Below are 19,659 nucleotides of genomic sequence, written 5' to 3'. Positions count from 1 at the left end.
GGGAAGCAGCCAGCGCGTAATGGAGGAAATGAGTGTGCCGACTAGAAAAATCAACCGAGCGTGACCGAAGAGAAAACAGATGATGGTTCCAATGCCGGAGAGATTGTCGAACGGAAGAGCCATAGAAGTTCCGTAGTGTGAAGGTATTTCGGCTATTTCAAGTCTGACAAAAAACAGAGCAGCGTGCACTGTAAATTGTGCCGAAAGCAAGTCTGGAAATACAATAAACTGGTGCATGCGTCACACTGTGCGCCACGTTATTGTTTCGGTGAAATGAATTTCTACAATACTGTTAATTCTACTCTCTGCAGTGTTTAAATGCTTACATATACACACAGTTACTGTCCCTCCACACATACGACTCGGTTCTGCTTCTATGCCGCAGCTTTGTTTACTTTTTCCCACCGAGGCTTCTAGACTTCTGATTGGCCAACATTTCTGCACAGTTAGGAATCTAGCGCCACCTGCTGCTTTGGCATGTTCATAGCAGCGTTTTTCTTCATTTCTGCCTTTATGTGTGGACGGGATTATTTTTTAAAACGAAAACGGAAAATCTCCGTTTTCAAAAATACCCGTGTACGTGTGGACGTAGCCTCAGTCTCTGACTGGAAGCGCTAATTCGTCATTCGGCTTTTGTCAGACTAAAGTAACTGTTAAAACTCAAATTCAAATTTCAAATTCAAATTTTATTTGTCACGTACACAGTCATACACAGTACGATATGTAGTGAAATGCTTGGACAACTGCTCGTGACCTAAAGAGAACAAAAAAGGAAAAGGCTATGAATAAGATAGGAAATAAATATGAAAAATTAAAAAGGGTAAATTTAACTAGGAAGGAATAAAATATAAATTAAGGTTAAAAATGAAATAACTGTACAACACAAATTAGAATGAAGGGTAAATTTAACTGGGAAGAATAAGATAAAGATAAATATATAAATTAAAGTTGAAAATAAAATAACTGTACAACAAAATACACAATATAGAACTATATAAGAATGTATGAAGAAATCTAAATATAAATAAATATATACACACTAACAGCAGCTGTACAAGTATTAACCGGAAATGAAGAATATAGTGACCAGTGTTGTGCAAAACCAAAGTCCAGAAAGTCCAGTGTGTGTGTAAGAACTGTATGTGTGGGTCAGGACTGTGTGGTGGTGTGATTGAGAGACCGTATCGCCTGCGGGAAGAAGCTCCTCCTCAGTCTCTCTGTGTTGGTCTTCAGGGAGCGGAATCGCTTTCCTGACCTCAACAGAGAGAACAGTCCGTTGTTGGGATGGCTGAGGTCCTTCACGATCTTCCTGGCCTTGGTCCAGCACCGCCTGCTGTAGATTGAGTGCAGGTCAGGGAGCTCGGAGCGGATGGTGCGCTCAGCTGACCGCACAAAACTGTTTGAAAAGCTCAGCTATACAACAAGGAGAGATTGAGAATTTCCTTTTAGTTCTCAGTTTATTTGATATTGACAAAAGTTTGTCAGTTTTGTCTGTTCTTCTGTAAAACAAACTAAGATTTATTTTTAGAATTAATATTTTGTTTCTAAGTGGAATTGACAATTTAGTCTGTTTCGTTTGTTCTATTTTGAAACTTAAACGCTTCAGCGGCTGCCTTTTGTGTAGTTTGCAATATTTGCCTTTATTTATCTGAAAAAGTCTCATGTTCCTTAAGTACATCTACCCTGTTGAACTTATTATGGGAAATAAATATTTAAATAAAAACAAGCTGCTGATTATTTCACATTTTACTTGTGAGCAACGGCACATTTAAATCTTACAAATATAGTTATTTGGCTTATATCGTGATAGATATCGTTATCGCCTGAAATGAAAAAAACATATCGTGATATGAAAAAATCTCATATCGCCCAGCTCTACATGGTAGCATTTACAGGATATTGTTTTTGATGATGTTATACAAAGGACCCTGTTTCTGCAATGCCCTTTGTTTGAACCTCATCTCCTCTTGCTGTGACCCCATGGGCGACTTCCCTTGGCCTGCTGGTCTGGAAAATCCAACAGTTCATCTATATGTAAAGAAGGCACTTAAACTGGAACAGGCATAGCTGCTTGATCCTGCCGTGGAACAATAGGACGGGGTGCAAGCTCTCATGCTCCCAGGACGTGGGGGTGCATTCCTGGAGTGCACACCAGGCTTGCAGCCTGCTAAGGATCACACACAATTGATTATGTGCCTCTGGGTATACATGGTTAAACATTTCCTAATGCAAATAACTACATGCAGTATTCTACCATGTGCAAACTTATATCACTAAAGGATTCTAACTGTCTAGTGTTTAACGGACCTTTCAAAGGTATGTTGAGATTATAGAAGGCCCCTTTCAGAGCTAGGGGGAACTTCCTTATATGGTTGTAACTTGAAACTTGTTGACACACAAACCCTTCTGCCTATAAAAACTGCTGCACAAAGAATAAACTTTGAGTTAGTTTGGGATGACAATTTAGAACAGTCTCCGCGTCTTTTTGTTCTTCCAAACTGCTCCCGGTACTCCGGCCGGTGCCGTAATTAACCGTTGATCATGCTTGAGAATATTTTAATTGTTATAGGAGGATGAACTCTGATGATGAAAGCCCACGCCTCAGAGAAACCCGGAATGGAGTTTCTTACAGTTTCCAAACCAAAGAAGATAAGATGAAGCATACCTGCGCAGCGGTGGGTGATGAGGAGAGGCCGCAGCGTGTCTGTCTTAAAGTGCAAGTTTGTGACAGTTTAAAGCTTAACAAGCTAAGACGCCAAACATCCAGAGCACAAAGACAAGTCAGAGGGCTTTTTCAGACACACACTTCTAAACCGTCGTGCTCAACAGTGTCTCTGCTAAAACTGCGTCTGTGCTCTACCCCTGTAAAGTTGCCTATCGAGTGCTTAATGATAAGGTGCATGGTAGCTGCTTTCCTCTGCAGGTGGATGAAGCCACTGATAGTGACAAAGGAATGACTTCTCTGGTGTATGCCTTATACCAGGGGTGTCAAACTCAAATACACAGTGGGCCAAAATTCAAAACTGGAACAAGGTCGCGGGCTAACATTAATATTTATTGAAAAAAAAATCTTCCTCCAGATTTAAGAATGAATCTCTTCTTATGGACTCAAACAAGTTTTGCTGAAAAACTGAATATGGAACAAGCAAAGTTTAATACTAAACAATATGTATATTAGTTGTATAATACCAGTAGGCCAGCTCTAATAATAATTTGGTATGGCTTTGCGGGCCAAATGTAATTAGGCTGCGGGCCAAATTTGGCCCGCGGGCCAGAGTTTGACACCTATGCCTTATACTGTCATCACTGCCACCCTGCTGCAACTGACTGAAGCATCCTGATGCCAGGCTGAGCATGCATGACGCATGATCCCGCGTGATCCCTTGCATGACCATCTGACTGTTCTTGGTGGAAGTGACTTGACAGAGCTATCGAGATGAAGTTCTCTAACCTGTACAACAACCTGGCCTGTGGCAGTTTGCGTGTCGCCTCCACATTGCCAAAGATCACTAGCATATCCAGACACTTCCTTGGCCAGCATTTAGTGTTGATGTCTCTCCCACTGAATATGCCTGGGTAATTTTGGGCTGGCATGTTCATTAGAGGCAACCAGAACCCATTGCAGCTGGATGCTGCATTTATCTATGAATGGAAAGAAATTGCTCAACAACAGATCTGCAGTCTGTGCTCAGACAGGTGACTGCTTGCACCTGTCTGAGGTAATACTGTCAAGCACCGTCATTATAACAGTCTTGTACTATACATACAGTGTATATATGTGTTTTGTTTCTTTCTTTCTTACTACTATTGTACATCAGTAAAGTGCAGGAGCCCATTTTTCCAACTAGATAAAAGTCTAATACAACCCAAGAAAACAGCTTAGCCATGAATCACACTTTGTAATATCTGTGTTTGGATATTACAAAGTGATTTTATTAAACAAAATGGCCTATTAAGGTTAAATATGAGCTAAATATGATATTGTAGTCCATTCGTAAGAGTGTTTTGAAGTGCTTATTTTACTAGGTGACCTCTGTGAGGCAAACATACAAAATGCTGTATGCTATCTGTGAGGCTCATATGCAATTTCTTAAATCCAAATCAAATCAAAACAAAGCTTTTTTTTTATGCAATGTAAATATACATTTCAAAACAATTCATGGCAACAGTTGCCAAGTCATGATGATGTCATGGGCTCCATTCCCCAAATTCCACAGTTAGGTTTGATTTTGAACACTTCAAGACAAACTGCAGACAAAAAAACTAAGAAAAGCAGTCACAAAACTCAAGATGAGTGAAGAAGGCCAGCTGCCATACAAGTCGAGCTCAGTAAATAATGAACTCTGTTTGGAGGGACAATTTTGTGATGCAATCATCAAAGTGGAGGATGTTGAATTTCCGGTCCACAGGATCATCCTATGTAACTGTACGCCGTACTTCAGGTGAGTTGCTTACCTGATAATGTGAAGGACAGTTGACTGATTTATACCTGTGAAAAATGTAATTCATGGTCTTAGTTGGTGAAACAGTGCCAACCAAAAGGAACAGGTTGAATCATAAAACTTTTCTGATAGAAAGACTTTGTCACGGTCAACTGACAGATACACCCAAAACATAATGCAAACATTTGCAGATTTCATCATTACCTTCACAGAGCTCCAGATTCCACTTCAGTAAATGTGCCATTTAAAAAGCACTGTGAATCACTTGGTGATTGTGTGAAGTCTAATTGAAGTGTTTTATTAAGTTACATTAATATCTTCCCCACTGTTATTGAGACAGTAAGACACACCAGACTTCCTGATACTAAAAAGGTTGAACTGTGTTATACAGTTATACGCTGAGCAAAAGTTTTGAGTTGCCTCTCATTTTTTTATATTTTGCTTTGAAACAGATGATTTTTTAAAAGTCCACTTGAGCAATAGTTCTGTGTTTTTTTGAAGACTTATAAAGGTTTGGTTTGGACATTTTTCACCCTTTTTAGTCCAGTGCTTGTACCCGATCATTTTCAGAGGAATGGTTTCCTCATCCTCATCAGAAATGGTTTCATGGTTCATGTAAAACCTGTTAAAACCAATAAATAAATGTTAAGAAAAAAAAAGAAAAGAAATGGTTGTGGAAGGGAAACAGAGACTGTAATTAAGCAACATGCACTGGAACTTCCATAAGGAAAGGAAACAGACTGAGGTATGCCAAATTACGCAATAACTAGACTAAATATCAGGGTAAACTGGCCCTATGGAGTTGATTTCAATATTTGTCATAGAGGTACAACAGTGAGTGTTTAGAGTTAACTTTAAAGCACGGTGGAGGCTCTGTCATGGTGTGGGACTGCATTGTGTTTGGCAATAGCTTCATAAACATGCTGCCAATGTAATAAAGACATTGAAAACCCAACAATCAAGTGCACTAAACATGTACAAACTCTGTTTTGGAGTTACTTGGAGTACTTGTGCATGACATAGTTTATTATCTTGTTGCCTCCACACCTTTTAATATTCTCTACTCTGTCTCCATCTCTACCCTCAGGGCTCTTTTCACCCACTGCAGCGACCCAGACAAACAGGTCTTCAACATACCTGGCTTGTCTTCTGAGATGATGGCACTCATCATTAACTTTGCATACACCGGCTCAGTTTCCATAACGGGGGAAAATGTAGTGGAACTTCTCATGGCAGCTGATCAATTCAATGCAATGGACATTGTGAAACTCTGCTCTGACTTCCTCGGGGAGCAACTGTGCCCAGAGAACTGCGTTGGCATTTGGCAGTTCACAAAAGTATGCTTATCACCCGAACTACGCACCAAGGCCTACCACTACATCATCAGTAACTTTGAGCAGGTTGTTCTTGAGGAGGAGTTCCTGCACCTAACTGTGGAGGAACTTGCTGACATCCTTGATAGAGAGGACCTCAATGTGTGGGAGACCACTTTGTATGAAGCGCTTACAAAGTGGATTAGCCATGTACCTGTACAACGGAAACAACACCTCACCGCTCTGTTGTCCAAGGTCTATAAACTTTCATTACTACATTTAGTTTGGACTTAAATCTTCAGCATTTAAGTCATAGATTGAGTCGATCCATCTGGGTATAAGGATGCTTTAATATCTTGAGATTTTGCTCTTTTCAGGTGTAGCCAAACCACATTTAAGAAATTCTCTTCAAGAGCATTAAAACCGTATCAGATCTCTACACACATACTATAGAATAAATTATATTTATTAAGTATAGTTGCTAGGGCTATGACTAAAAACTGTCCCTGTTGACGAAAAGGCTAATGGTGTCTGACTTTGGTCGCTCTCTTGCTAGCAATAAGAAAATTAAACAACATTAGGAGCATTATCCTAAAGAAGCTTGAGTTTACTAAAACTGATGTAGTTGAAATTCATAGTCACATTCTCTTCTGTCATCTCTCTATAGGTCCGACTGGGATTGATGACGTCAGACTACCTAAAGGACAATGTGCTGTCTAGTGAGCTGGTGGAGGCCAATTCTGAGTGCCTGTCCATGATAAGTAATGCCATCTTAGACATACATGATCTAGGAAGCAGACCCTTCATGTCTGCCTTGTATCACCCTCTTGCTCGTCCCCGCCTGCCTCATTCCATCCTGCTGGCCATTGGGGGGTGGAGTGGTGGTGAGCCAACTAACGGCATCGAGGCCTACGATTGCCGGGCTAACCGCTGGGTCAACGTAACGAACAACCTCGAGTGTCCTCGTGCTTATCATGGAGCCGCCTTCCTCAACGGGTACGTCTACTCCGTTGGTGGCTTCGACGGGGTGGAGCATTTCAACAGCGTCCGTAGGTTTGACCTGACCACTCACGCCTGGAATGAGGTGGCGCCCATGCACTCCCGCCGCTGCTATGTGAGCGTGACTGTGTTGAACGGGTTCATCTATGCCCTGGGAGGCCACGACGGGCATGTACGACTCAGCAGTGCAGAGCGCTATCAACCTGAAATCAACCAGTGGAGTCTTATTGCACCGATGCACGAACAGAGGAGCCACGCCAGCTGCACAACACTTAACAACCGGGTGGGTGAAGTAAAACAGTAGCAGAGAAATAGAGTAGGGTCTAAGGCACACAGGCCTAGAGACCTGTCAGCAACCTTTGGTAACAACCAGTTGCTAGGGGAAAATGTGTACTCCTCAGCTGGTTAGGCAGTGGTTGTATGAAAGACTCTACAGATTTCTACAGCAAATAGTTTGAGTATTTGCAGTAAGTCAGAGTACTCCATGCAAACCTCAACAGTCTGCTTACAACCAAAGGAAACACAAGGAGGCTTGTGGTGCAAAACCTTCCTGGTTACAATTTCACAGTAGTGACAGCCATCAACCTCCAGCAACCACTTGCCAACCAGTCAGGGAATACACATTTTTACAGTGAAGCGAGGTGCAAGATAGGTCACAAACTGGTTTCTATGTTCATGTTTTCAAATTTAAAAGTATAGTTTAAAAAGTTGAAAAATATACTAATATATATCTATTTTGTTTCTAACTGATCACAAGTGCATCTTTGCATTTATGTACAGTACTTTATTTGAGTTGACTTGTCAACTAAAATATAACAGATATTAAAAAAATTGTAAAACACACACATTTGTTAATTGTCATATTTTTCAGTTGGACACTTGGGTACTGAGTATCGGTCTTACTTCACAAATGATGTGGAAACATTTCACTTACAGGTAACATTGTTTCCAACTGAAATCTAAGAAATGTAAAAATTTTTAATGTCCCTTTTTTGTTTTCAGATTTACATTTGTGGTGGACTCAATGGCAACGAGTGTCTGCAGACAGCTGAATATTACAACCCAGAGAGCAACCAGTGGACGATGATCAGTCCCATGAACAGCCGCCGCAGCGGGATAGGTGTCATTGCATATGCGGATCATGTCTTTGCAGTAAGACCACAAAGTAGTGCTGACACTCACGTAACATACAAATCAAATCTGTAATGTGCTTTGATCAGCAAGGCTTAACACAGATTTGGCTGACACAGAATTTGGCTAACTTTGTTTTGTATTTATCAATGATCAGATTCCTATCCTGACCACAGGTTCAGAGAAGGCATTCTTACTCATTCTATGTATTAATTTAACTGATTAGTGATGTTTCTGCCTCTCTTTTTTTTTTCATGTGCCTCATTCCCAAAATGTTGTGTCTTTGATGATTTCACATTTCACTCAGTACAACAGAAATACTTATTCAAAACCAACATTGTCATCCTCATCGTTCCATAGAGGACATATGTTAGAGACAATTTCAAACTTATCCTGCAATACCTTTAGAAAAATGAGGGAATAAGCCAAGTGATTAGAACTCATCCTCTGGGGACGGTAGGCCTTTTAGCTGTAAATTTATCTTGCTATTTGCCTTAAAACCACTTATTTAGTTGTTTTGCAGCTGCACCCTTTGGTAAAAAGCAAAGATTTTAGTCTCACCTTCTGAGACACACTTCTTTATTTAGCTAGCTACCGTTTAGTATTTATTTTCTATTCAGACTAAGTCTCTATTCAAAAAAAGGAAAAGTTATCATCAGCAGAATGCAGTGACCTTACCCTGGTGCTGACCTCAGGGTCTTTGATCAGGCTTATAGGCACTTATAGCCTGTCAGGGCTACTTTAATCTGTTATAGGAAGAAAGGACTGGAACTCAGTGTTCCTTTTTGGACTAAAGGCAAAAGAGCTGTGAAGACATTTATACTGAAAACACAAATACTTTTTGTCGAGGGCTATTCATCTTTGTTGATAATAGCGTGGTGTAATAGACAACAGCACTTTAATAGCTGTAGTTGAGGCTTGAGTGAAAAAAGGTCTCATACAGACTTCCACAACAGCTGGCTTCTACTTTATTTTACTTTCTCCTTTTAATTCAGAAGTCATTTTCACACACCACTGCACCCTGATCTTTTCTAGACATTCCCAACAAATGCGGGCCTGTGAAAATGCAAATACTGGGACGTTAATGGGCCTTTTTTAAACAACTTTTATGTGTAAACTCCATATAACAGCATGAGAATATGTCAGGTAGCTGTTCGCTTTATCCAGGTAAAACCCTAAACCAATCAGAGTATTTCCAGTAGTCAGATCACACCTAAGGTAAACAATTTCCTTGTATCTGCTACATATTAAGGGCAACTTTGGACAATATTGCAACTTAATTCTTCCGTCACTTTCTGGAGTATCTGTGCAAAAGCAGCTAAAGACATATAGCAGGTGCATTTTCTTACAGGGGTACGGTGAAGCTGGTTACACTTACATTCAATCATTTGAGCCACGTATTTACTTTTAGGTTGGTGGCTTCGATGGAAACAACTATCTGCGCACCGCTGAGGCTTACAACCCGCATACCAACACGTGGAACCTCGTGTTCTCTATGCTGACCCCCCGCAGCAACTTTGGCATTGAGGTAATTGATGATCGCCTCTTTGTCGTCGGGGGTTTCAATGGCTTCACCACCACTTCGGACGTCGAGTACTACACCGCTTTAACCAATGAGTGGTATGAGGCGTGCGACATGGATATTTTCCGCACAGACTTGAGCTGCTGTGTGATGTCCGGACTTTCCAACCTGACTGAGTACACCTTTCCTCGTGACTTCCTGCCACTTGAGGATGTTCTGAAATTAGCAATGGAGTCACCAGAGTCCACGTAAAATCTTTAAAGTGCAGTACTGCCATGTGTCAACATCTGAGTCTCGAACATGAAGGACTGAAATAAATCTTTAGAGCATTAAACTGCTGGTGAACTGGACATTTTATGTATGTATCTCAAAAACTTTCAGTAGGAGAGCCTGCACTGTAGATACTGGGTTTTATTAAGAGAATGCAATTGCAACAATAACAAATTGAAAAGATTTTTTCATTCCCTGTAATGTATGGCTGCTGAGCAGCCATACCAGACATGCACACAGGGTGACCAGATCACAATAAGCCGCATGTCGGACTTTTCAACTCTTGCTAGGTAAACACCATAAGAATAAAGGGAAGTTTTCACTCTCCCTTGTTATTTCAGCTGCGGTTCTGTCTGGTAACAGTCTATAGGTTTGAGTAAGGATGTATCCAATATTTTACAGTTGTACTAGCCAATACCCAATAAAGCAATTCTTACTTTTATACCAAACTAGTCAGTCTCAGCTTAGTCAATTTACTCTTTCACAGTAGAGCCTATTTTCTGAATAGTCTTCTGTCTAAACTCAAGATTAAAGAAAAAAAAAAATCTTAAAATTAACTAAAAGCGAGGCTGTCTCTGCACTGCACAAACCAAACACAAAATGTCGGCATGTTAGCCAATATTATCGTGCACCCTTAATTATAACACTGGGCTAACCTGGCCAAATTACAAACAAAAATCAATCACAACCAACATGGACTGTAGTAGCCGTGGAAGGAGAGAGGAAGTCCTTTCCTATAGTCCATCTGACCATATTGGCTTTACTGGCCAATAAAAGCAGTCCACTCAGCCATGCTCTTCTTGTAAGATGATGTGAGATCTCTCTCATGGATTTTGTCCAAGAGAACCTCCGTCTGTATGACGGAAAGCAGAGTGGCTACACACTTTGGGTATGTAAGGTGAAGGGTGTAATAGTAGGCCATAAGGTATAAAGCACCCTCGGTAACCAAGTCTTTTGGAAATGTGGTTATTGGCACATCTCCTACCGCTAGGATGCAGTTGGATGGACTCACAATCAGGACTGGGCAGGAGAGAGGACGTTTCATCAGATAGGTATTAGGGTCTTCTTGGTCCTTTAACACATAACACAGACATACTTTTGTAAGGATGATGCACTTTTGTTTCAAACACATAACTAAAGCTAAATTACAACAAAAGTTGAGGTTCTGAGAAAACACATCTGAAATTGCTACTTTTAATTATTCTCGATGGAATTACTGTTCACATCTGTCTAGCCTTCCTGAAAAACAGAAAACCAAGGCTACATTTAATTAGGTATCATTGAGGTGATAAAAATGTGCTACCACGTAATGCATCCATGTTTGTATTTACTGGTCACAGAGATCTAACCTGTGAGAACCCTCATTCCAAAAATGTGTTTTAGGTGCCTTTTGAAGGCTTAGAACATATAATATGTGAATATAAAATACTTTGGCACTCATCAGAAGCATTTTTTAATACTGTTGTCCCAAAAAGAACAAAAACAAAAAACAACTACTACATTTTACACAACTCACCTCAAGGACATGCACCAGAGCCTCACTCGCATCCCGTGCCCTCTTTGGAGGAGCAGAGGTGGATGGGAAGAGTGATGGCAGCACATGTAGGATCTCAAGAGCCTGTTCAGCTATACAGAAAAAAGAATCATCATCTCATTACCACACTTAAACAAAATCCTCAAGCATGTCCAGCAAAATCGCTGGACATGCTCGTAGGCAAGAAGTGAAGCAGCACATGGCGGGGAGAAATGAGGGGTGAGAACAGACACAATTTTGCACCGGAGGTTTTCGGGAAGCTTTTATTTTGGTATTTCCGTTGATTCGTACAATAAATTTGCATATTAGCCTAAACATTTAGGTTTAACATTTAACATTTAGATTTAAATATAATATTTAGATTTAATATTTAACATTTAGATTTAATATTTAACATTTGATGAAAAGTTACAAATATTTTACTAAATGTTGTAAAAAATTACTCGAAAAAACATGTTTTTGTAAGGTTTTGAGCTAAATGTGGAAAAATGTTGCCGTTAATTTCAGCACGTTTCAGTTTACAAACGGCGCCCCATAATTATCAGACTATTTTTGCCGATTACTGCTCACAATTTCTTTGTATTTTGACTTCAAACAACATTTTTTTTTGCGATTAAGTGTCAACAGAGATACAGAAAAGTGGTTACACCTAAAAAGCAAGGTCACTGAAGGCAGCGGTGTGGTTGTACAATGGTGCTGTAACCTTGTCCTGTCACCAGGGGGCGACGTCAAAATATCTGCTGTTGTCTTGTTGGCCCTTGGCTTACGGTGCATTCCAGATTGAGTCGGAAGTCGGAATTCCTGAGCTCCCAGTAGTAATTTTCATCTGGAACTCCCCCTCAACTAGTATTTCCTTCTTGGAAAGTCAGAGCAGGCAGCCTCAACAATCCAAGATGGTGACAGAGAACATAAACATAATCTGCTCTGTCACTCACCTGTATTTGTGACTCATGATATAAGCCACATGCTAAGCACTTACCACATTCTATCAATGAACGTGCTGCAGCTAAAATAAATCCCATCTTACTTTGCTTTTCTGACTTTCCTGCTGGAATGCACAAACTCGGGAATGACGTCACTGCCAAAAAGGACCACAGACATCAGAACATTGACACAGCTGCCAGGTTGGAAAAGTGAAGCAACAAAACAAAAAAACTGTACTCCATTTACAGGCCACCAGGGGGCGACCCCTGCGTCTGTAAAAGACTTCTGGCCCTATAGAGGTCTCTGGGACCTCTGTGAACAGTTCCCTGATGTGTTCAAGGGTTCAGTTTCTCATTTCAGAACACAGCTGAAATGATCAAGACTCACTGAAGGGGTGTGAAATGTGTCTAAATCTAGGGAACAGAGGCCTGATCGACGATATGTTCTGCAGACTCGTGTCTTTGTTCATAAACAGAAAAATGAAGGTAAAACACAAAGGCTTCCTTCAGTTTGACCTCTCAAAGGTCAAGGTCAGTCCAGTCTAACATGTTTTACTTTAACATGAAACGCTGCTATGACCGAGTCTCAAACAACAGAAAATCCAGAGTCTGCTCATCAGCTAACGACTCTGTTTTATGCTGTCGGTGGGTTAAATATCATGAAACGCCTCATTCAGTCAGCTGCATGTTCTTTAGAACCAAACTGGCTGCTCGAACTGATGAATGATACCACACTGAGCTCTCTGCAAGGGAACGAATGAGCTCGATTCCCTAAAATATCAGCCAGCGAGTCCAAACACACTGATTTTTACTAACGGATAAAATGATGTTAACTTTTCTATCAACTTCTTTTGCTCGTTATCACCTTATTAACTGTTCGGGGGTGAGAATGAAGCCTTGTACAAACTCTGGGTAAAGTAGTGTTTAGAAACGAGAACACTGAACGGGAAGTTAAAACACATCATAGACACCTCAGCTTCACTACTGGAACTTCAACATTATGCACTACACACTGTACAGTAATGCCACTGTCTTGCACATGTCTCAACTCTGTATATTTTTATATATTTTATTTTATTTTTACTCTATTTAATTTGTAAAAATGTGTATACACACACACACACACACACACACACACAGAAAAACATTTAGTATACACATCCAGAAATGCATATACTATTATATATTGTACATATATTTATTAGTTTCAGATTAGCCATCCTTGTATTTTGCTTTGTTTACGTTATTGTATTTGCACAACTCTGTTGCTTGTGAAGCTCGCACACAAGAATTTCACTCACATGTACTGTACCAATGTACCTGCACATGTGATGTGACAATAAAAGTGATTTGATTTGATTTGATAAAAGAAAAAGGCGCAGCGGTGTTCCTTCTCCGAGTGGGGGGGCTTCTTCCGTCTCCAGGCGTCTTCAGGAGTTTTTAAGTTTCCTTGGTGTAGAGGCTAAGCCTACGCTTGAAGCCACTGAGGTGGTCGTTAACGGGGGTGACGCGATGTCACTGGTATGCATGAATGTTCACAGTCCAATAAATCCAGCAGTATGTATCTTGTCATTTTTGGTCTTTATTCCGTATCGACATAGCATAACAGCGCAACGGTCACAAACTGTTTGCCTTCTCAATGACACACCTGACGCCGATTACGTGCGTCTACCTTAAATACCTTTACATTACATAATCAAAACAGAAAAAGGTAACCTCTAGTGACCACATAAGGTATTAACCCAAGAATGGCTCCTACACCCCGGCCCCTAATTGAAATGGCTATCAGACATGGCAATTCTAATCACAAAGAAAATAAGGAGCCACTAATAGAGTCTACTTTAGACCTATACATTCACATAAATAAACATAAGTAACACACTTTTAGATTACAGTCTCATGTAACAAGCAAAGTTTGGTTACAGGTCTTTCCAGAATATTAGTCTTTGTTTTTAAACGTGCAGATCGCACGAGTCCTTTTTTGTCACAAATGGCTTCCAGAACTCTTCCAAGTGGCCAGGAACCACGCGGTGCAGAAGAATCCATTATAATGACTATATCTCCAGGTTTTAGATTCTTCTTCTTTTGGTTCCATTTTTGTCTCTCCTGTAACAAAGGCAGGTATTCGCGTATCCATCGTTTCCAAAAAAGGTCTGAGATGTACTGAGCCTGTTTCCATCTTCTCTTCAGATACATATCCTGAGGGTCAAATAGTCCGGGTGGTAAAGATGGTTTTCCTTTCATCAGGAGGATGTGATTTGGTGTAAGTGGCTCTAGGTCTTTTGGATCATCAGAAAGCTTTGTGATGGGTCTGTCATTTAAAATTGCTTCAATTTCACATAGAACCGTATTTAAGCCATCGTCGTCCAACTGTTGTTGCTGAAGAACGGATCTCAGAATCTTTCTGATCATACGAATTATCCGTTCCCAAATTCCACCATGATGTGATGCTCCAGGCGGATTAAAACTCCATCTTATTCCAATGTGTCGCAAAGCATCCGCTATTTGGGTATGTTTCAGCGATTCAAGAGCCTCCCTTAACTCTCTGTCTGCTCCGACAAAGTTGGTTCCATTGTCCGATTGGATGTGAGCGACTTGACCTCTTCGACTCACAAAACGACGCAAAGCATTAATGCAGGCATCTGTGTTTAGAGAGCTAGCCACTTCCAAGTGCACTGCTCGGCTGGCTAAACAGGTGAAAATGACTCCATAGCGTTTAGCTGTACCTCGTCCTCTTTTCACTTCAATAGGTCCGAAGTAATCAACCCCGACATTGGTGAATGGTGGGTTATCTGGCAAGATTCTTTCCTTGAGTAAATCTGCCATCTTTTGCTCCAAGGCTTTTCCATGATATTTCCTGCAAAAATTACATTCTGCGATAACCTTCCTTACAGCTGAGTTGGCCTTTGTGATCCAGTATCTTCTCCTTAGTGTGGATAAGGTGTGGTTACGACCGCTATGACCAAGCTGTTGATGAATGTGCTTTAGGATGAGACTTGCTACATGTTGATCCTTTGCAAGAACAAAGGGATGCTTTATTTCTTCTGGTAAGGAGCCCTTTGTCAGTCGTCCCCCAACTCTTAAGAGGCCTTTATCGTCAAGATAAGGATCTAATCTATAAATTGAGCTGTGCCTGCTCACAGAACCTTTCCCACTTGACAACGTAGCAACCTCCTCTCCAAATCGTTGTTGCTGGCAAAATCTAATAATGGCAAGCTCAGCTTCCAGAAGATCCTTTGAAGATAGTCTGTACAGTTGCGTTTTCTTTACTTTCTCCTTTGTAGTACCTTTACAAATTGGGTTATCTGAGTAAGGTTGCGGTCTTTTTTTCTTATTTCTCATTGAACGAAGGATTTCCTTCAGTCTAAGGAACCAAGCAACAGCAACCTTGAGCCTTCTCCAGTCTGAGAAGTACACCATCAATTGACATGTAGCATCTAGCAAGTCTTTTACCTGAGTAACATTTACTGTGGCCTCACCTTTGACTTCAGGGTCCTCTGGTTCTAAGGAGCATTCCATTAAATTGGTTGGCCAATCATTTTCCGGCTTCTGCAGAAAGCTTGGTCCTTCGATCCAGCGGCTGCTATGAACAACGTTCCCAGCCTTGAGCCCTCTTGTAGCATCATCTGCTGGGTTTTTCTTCGAGCTTACATATCTCCATTGTGATTGTTTAGTTGCAGTTGTAATGAATGAGACTCTGTTTGCCACAAAGGTAAGGAATCGTTTATCCTCATTCATTATATATTTTAATACAGATGTACTATCTGTCCAAAATATAGATTGCTCGAGTTTCATTCTCAACTGAGCCCTTAACATGAGATCCACTCGGACGGCAACTACAGCAGCTGTTAGTTCCAGACGTGGAATAGTGACAGGTTTTAGAGGTGTTACTCTTGCCTTGCCCATCAAGAACGCGACGTGGATGGATTTCCTATTATCTTGCATGCGCAGATATGACACGGTTCCATATCCAGATTCACCAGCATCTGAAAAATGGTGTAGCTGTGCATGTGAGAGAGGTCCAAACTCTCTTGGTTGTATACACCTTTTAACCTTGAAATGGGAAAGCATTTGCAAATCACTGAGCCAACCTTTCCACTTTTGCAACATGGTTTGGGGTATTGGTTCATCCCATCCCAGTTTCCTTTTGCAAAGCTCCTGCTGCATTCCTTTGGCAGGCAGCAGGACTGGTGCAAGAAATCCCAATGGATCGTAAATGGAACTTGATATTGATAACATTCCACGCCTAGTACAGGATTTTTGAGGGATATCCATTTTGAAGTTGAATGTATCAGTTTCCACGCACCACTGCAAGCCCAGAGCTCTTTCTACCGGAAGTTTGTCTCTGTCAAGATTTAATTCTTTCAAGTCTTTAGCCCTTTGCTCCTCAGAGATACTTTGCAACAGGGTGCGATTGTTACTGACCCACTTGGTCAGTGTAAATCCTCCCCTTTGACTGTGCTGAAAGATCTTTGACCAAATCGACAGCATCTGAGGTGGAGGCCACACTCTTTAAACAGTCGTCCACATAGAAGTTCTCTTTCAGCGTTTCACATACCTTGTCTAGGAATTCAGTCTTATTGTCCTCAGCTGTTTTTCTCAAAGCGAAACTGGCGCAGCTAGGGGAAGATACTGCACCGAACAGATGAACAGTCATGCGAAACTCAATTATGTCCTTGCTCAGATCTCCATCTGGCCACCATAAAAAACGCAGAAAGTCTCTGTCTTCTTTGGCAACTTTAACTTGATAAAACATTGCCTTTATGTCACCCATAAATGCGACTGGATCCTGTCGAAATCTAAGCAAAACCCCAAGCAATGTGCTTGTGAGATTAGGACCTTGTAAGAGCTGCTTGTTTAATGATGTCCCCTGGAATGATGCCCCACAGTCAAATACAATTCTTATGGATCGTTTTCTGGGATGGTAAACTGCGTGATGAGGAATGTACCACTTCTTTCCATTTTCGCAAGACAGCTGCTGTGAAGGTATTTGCTCTGCATATCCATTACTTATCATCTCGTCCATAAAGTTTTTATATTCTTTATGCAACTGTTCATTGTTGAGAAGTTTTCGTTGTAGACTTTGCAATCTTTGTTTAACTATGGAGAAATTGTTTGGCATCTTTATGTTATCCTTTTTAAAAGGTAACTTCAAACAGTAGTGTCCGTCTTCCATTGTTGCAGATTTTTCCATGATCTTCATGAACTTAAGGTCCTCCCTTGACAAACCCTTTTCCTCTGTAACCCTTTCATTAAAGTCATAGTTATATTGACTTTTCAGCATCTCCTCCAGCTTACAAACAGATATCCTATTTACAACTGTTGGTGGGTGCTCGCTGTCCAAGTTGCTTTTACCATCTTCCATGGGCCCATTTATGACCCAGCCCAATGCTGTTCTTATAGCATATGGGCCATTCCCCTGGCTATGAATGACCTCCCATGGTTCCAATAACTTGGGAGCGTTGCATCCAATCAGCAGGTCCACATTAGCCATTATGTGGGGAATTTGAACCTTTGACAGATATGGCCACCTGATCAGATCTTCTTCCTTTACAAAGTTATCCGTGGTGACAGGCATCCTTTCCTGTGTTAGGATTTCTGGAAGTTCATAGAAGGCATTGCTGCCTAAACCAGAAACTTCAAGACCAGTAAGTGAGTGGGCAGAGACGACCTTTTCTTGACCCATCGTTTGTAACAGGAAGTGAGTTCTTTTGCCCACAAGATTTAGCTTTTGCATGAGGTGCTCTGAACAGAAGCTAGCTGAACTGCCAGGATCTAAAAAAGCATATGTCTGTATGACATGACTACCTTTAACAGACTTTATTTGAACTGGCAGAATGGAAAGCAAACCGCTTTCTCTTCCGGCCCCTGTATGACCACAAGTTTTTACATTCTTTGAAGAGGAGGGCTCTCCATAGCATTCAGGGCTTACACCATCGTTATCAATATGGAGGACAGTGGGATGACCTTTACCACACGTTCTACATATCAAACGCTTAGCACAGTCCTTGCTTATGTGCCCAGCACCTAAGCAACCAAAACACAGCCCTTTCTCCTTTAGAAAAAGCATTTTGTCTCTGTGCTTCTTCCGCTGAAACTGTTGACACTCCTCCAGTGTGTGTCATTGAGTACAGCAGACACAAGATGGCTTTACTGTAAAGTCATGGCTTGTTGTAGTAATCAGCCTTTCCGTACTGTAGGTTTTTTTCATGATCATGGGTGTGGCTGTAGCAGCAAAGCTGTTCCCTTTAATTTGTTTGCTTGGTTGTGACTTCAGTCTGTTGTCAACCTTTGAGACAGGGATTGTTGACGTTACATTCTGAATGTCCCCAAACAAAGGATCTGAAAGAATTTTCACCTGCTTTTCAATAAATGCAACCAAATCTTCAAACTGAGCTCTGTGTTTAGAGGTTTCCAATATATCATATGCGAACGCTCTCCATTTCTCTCTCATTTTATATGGCAACTTGCACAAAATGATTTTCATGTTCACTGGCATGTCCAGTTCCTGCATATGTTGCAATGTTTCCATGACATTACAACTCCCACGTAAGAAAAGAGAATATGCTTGCAATGATTTCACATCTTCATTTTTAATTGCAGGCCAAGATAACGCCTTGTCAATATAAGCAGTTGCAATTTTATATTCATTTCCAAAGTGTTCTTTGAGCAGTTGCTTTGCTTGTATATAGCCTTGTCCTGCAGCCATATGTTGACAACTGCGTACCAGCTCTCTCGGCTGTCCTGTTGTAAACTGCTCCAAATAATACAAGCAGTCCCTCTTATTGGCCTTTTCTTCCACTCCTTGTTCAAACACATTAATGAAAGAGATATACTGAAGAGGATCACCATCAAATACAGGTATTTTCCTGGATGGTAATGACGATGCACGCTGATGCTGAACAAGGGTTGCAGTTATTTCATTTTGTCTTTGTAAAATGGTACAAATGTCCTCCAACCGTCCTTCTGCCGCTGTAGGAATTGACCTGGGCGATGGAGGATCCACATTGTGAAATTGCATTGTGATGACCGTTTCAGCTTGTGGCTCACCTTCAATTTCCGTTCCTGGCAGGATCATTGCAGATATGTTGCTTTCAGTCTGTACTATTTGCACTGCAGGTTTATCTTCATTGACTGGTGTACTAGGCTTGACTGTGGCTGAAGCAGCTGTTTTCTTGATTTCCCTTTCATAATATGAATTCATAGCATTGGACGATATGTTAGATATACTTTGAACTTCAGCAGCTTGGAGAACAGCTAACTTTGCAGAAGAGGCAGAAAGCAGCGCTTCAAGCTCAAGCTGTTCACGTTTCCTCCTTAGCTTTAGCTCTTGCTCCTCCAAAGCATGCTTCTCTTTTAAGACTGCCATACAAGCGAGTAATGCTGCCTTTTCTGCTTTTGCCTTGATTTTGGCAGAAGAAGTTGTGCTCACTTTACCACTAGATGAGCTTTTAGTGACTGAAGATTTACCAACAACATTTGAAACACTGTCCTCTGGCTTAACGCCATCATCAACACCATGATC

At 41.0% G+C, this 19,659-nt stretch overlaps 1 protein-coding gene across 2 annotated transcripts; it reads left to right on the top strand.

Moving 5' to 3' along the window:
* Positions 1 to 4,170: 4,170 nt before the first annotated feature.
* LOC147300606 (kelch-like protein 10) lies at positions 4,171 to 9,813 on the top strand. 2 transcript variants are annotated; one of them, XM_086285079.1, is made up of 5 exons: positions 4,171 to 4,442; positions 5,530 to 5,779; positions 6,423 to 7,037; positions 7,757 to 7,906; positions 9,297 to 9,813. In XM_086285079.1, the coding sequence occupies exons 1-5, from the start codon at positions 4,291 to 4,293 to the stop codon at positions 9,657 to 9,659; spliced, it is 1,530 nt and encodes a 509-aa protein (XP_086141205.1). In that variant the 5' UTR covers positions 4,171 to 4,290; the 3' UTR covers positions 9,660 to 9,813. The 2 variants fall into 2 exon arrangements, with proteins under 2 accessions (XP_086141205.1, XP_086141204.1); XM_086285078.1 differs by having other exon boundaries at positions 4,175 to 4,442; positions 5,530 to 6,010; positions 9,297 to 9,804.
* Positions 9,814 to 19,659: the final 9,846 nt, after the last annotated feature.

Source organism: Aulonocara sp. 'chitande type north' Nkhata Bay, unplaced genomic scaffold (assembly GCF_057382095.1).
Source record: "Aulonocara sp. 'chitande type north' Nkhata Bay isolate Kocher_YH1m ecotype deep benthic unplaced genomic scaffold, A_spYH_male_GT1.1 unmapped_scaffold_23, whole genome shotgun sequence".
Taxonomy (NCBI): domain Eukaryota; kingdom Metazoa; phylum Chordata; class Actinopteri; order Cichliformes; family Cichlidae; genus Aulonocara; species Aulonocara sp. 'chitande type north' Nkhata Bay.
The sequence above is the reverse complement of the archived record's forward strand: the minus strand, read 5'-3'. Positions and strand labels throughout refer to the sequence as shown.

Coding starts and splice junctions, on each gene's coding strand:
- LOC147300606 (XM_086285078.1), top strand. CDS start 4,291: ATGAGTGAAGAAGGCCAGCTGCCATACAAGTCGAGCTCAGTAAATAAT. Junction 4,443..5,529: donor AACTGTACGCCGTACTTCAG/GTGAGTTGCTTA, acceptor CTCTACCCTCAG/GGCTCTTTTCACCCACTGCA. Junction 6,011..6,422: donor TCACCGCTCTGTTGTCCAAG/GTCTATAAACTT, acceptor ATCTCTCTATAG/GTCCGACTGGGATTGATGAC.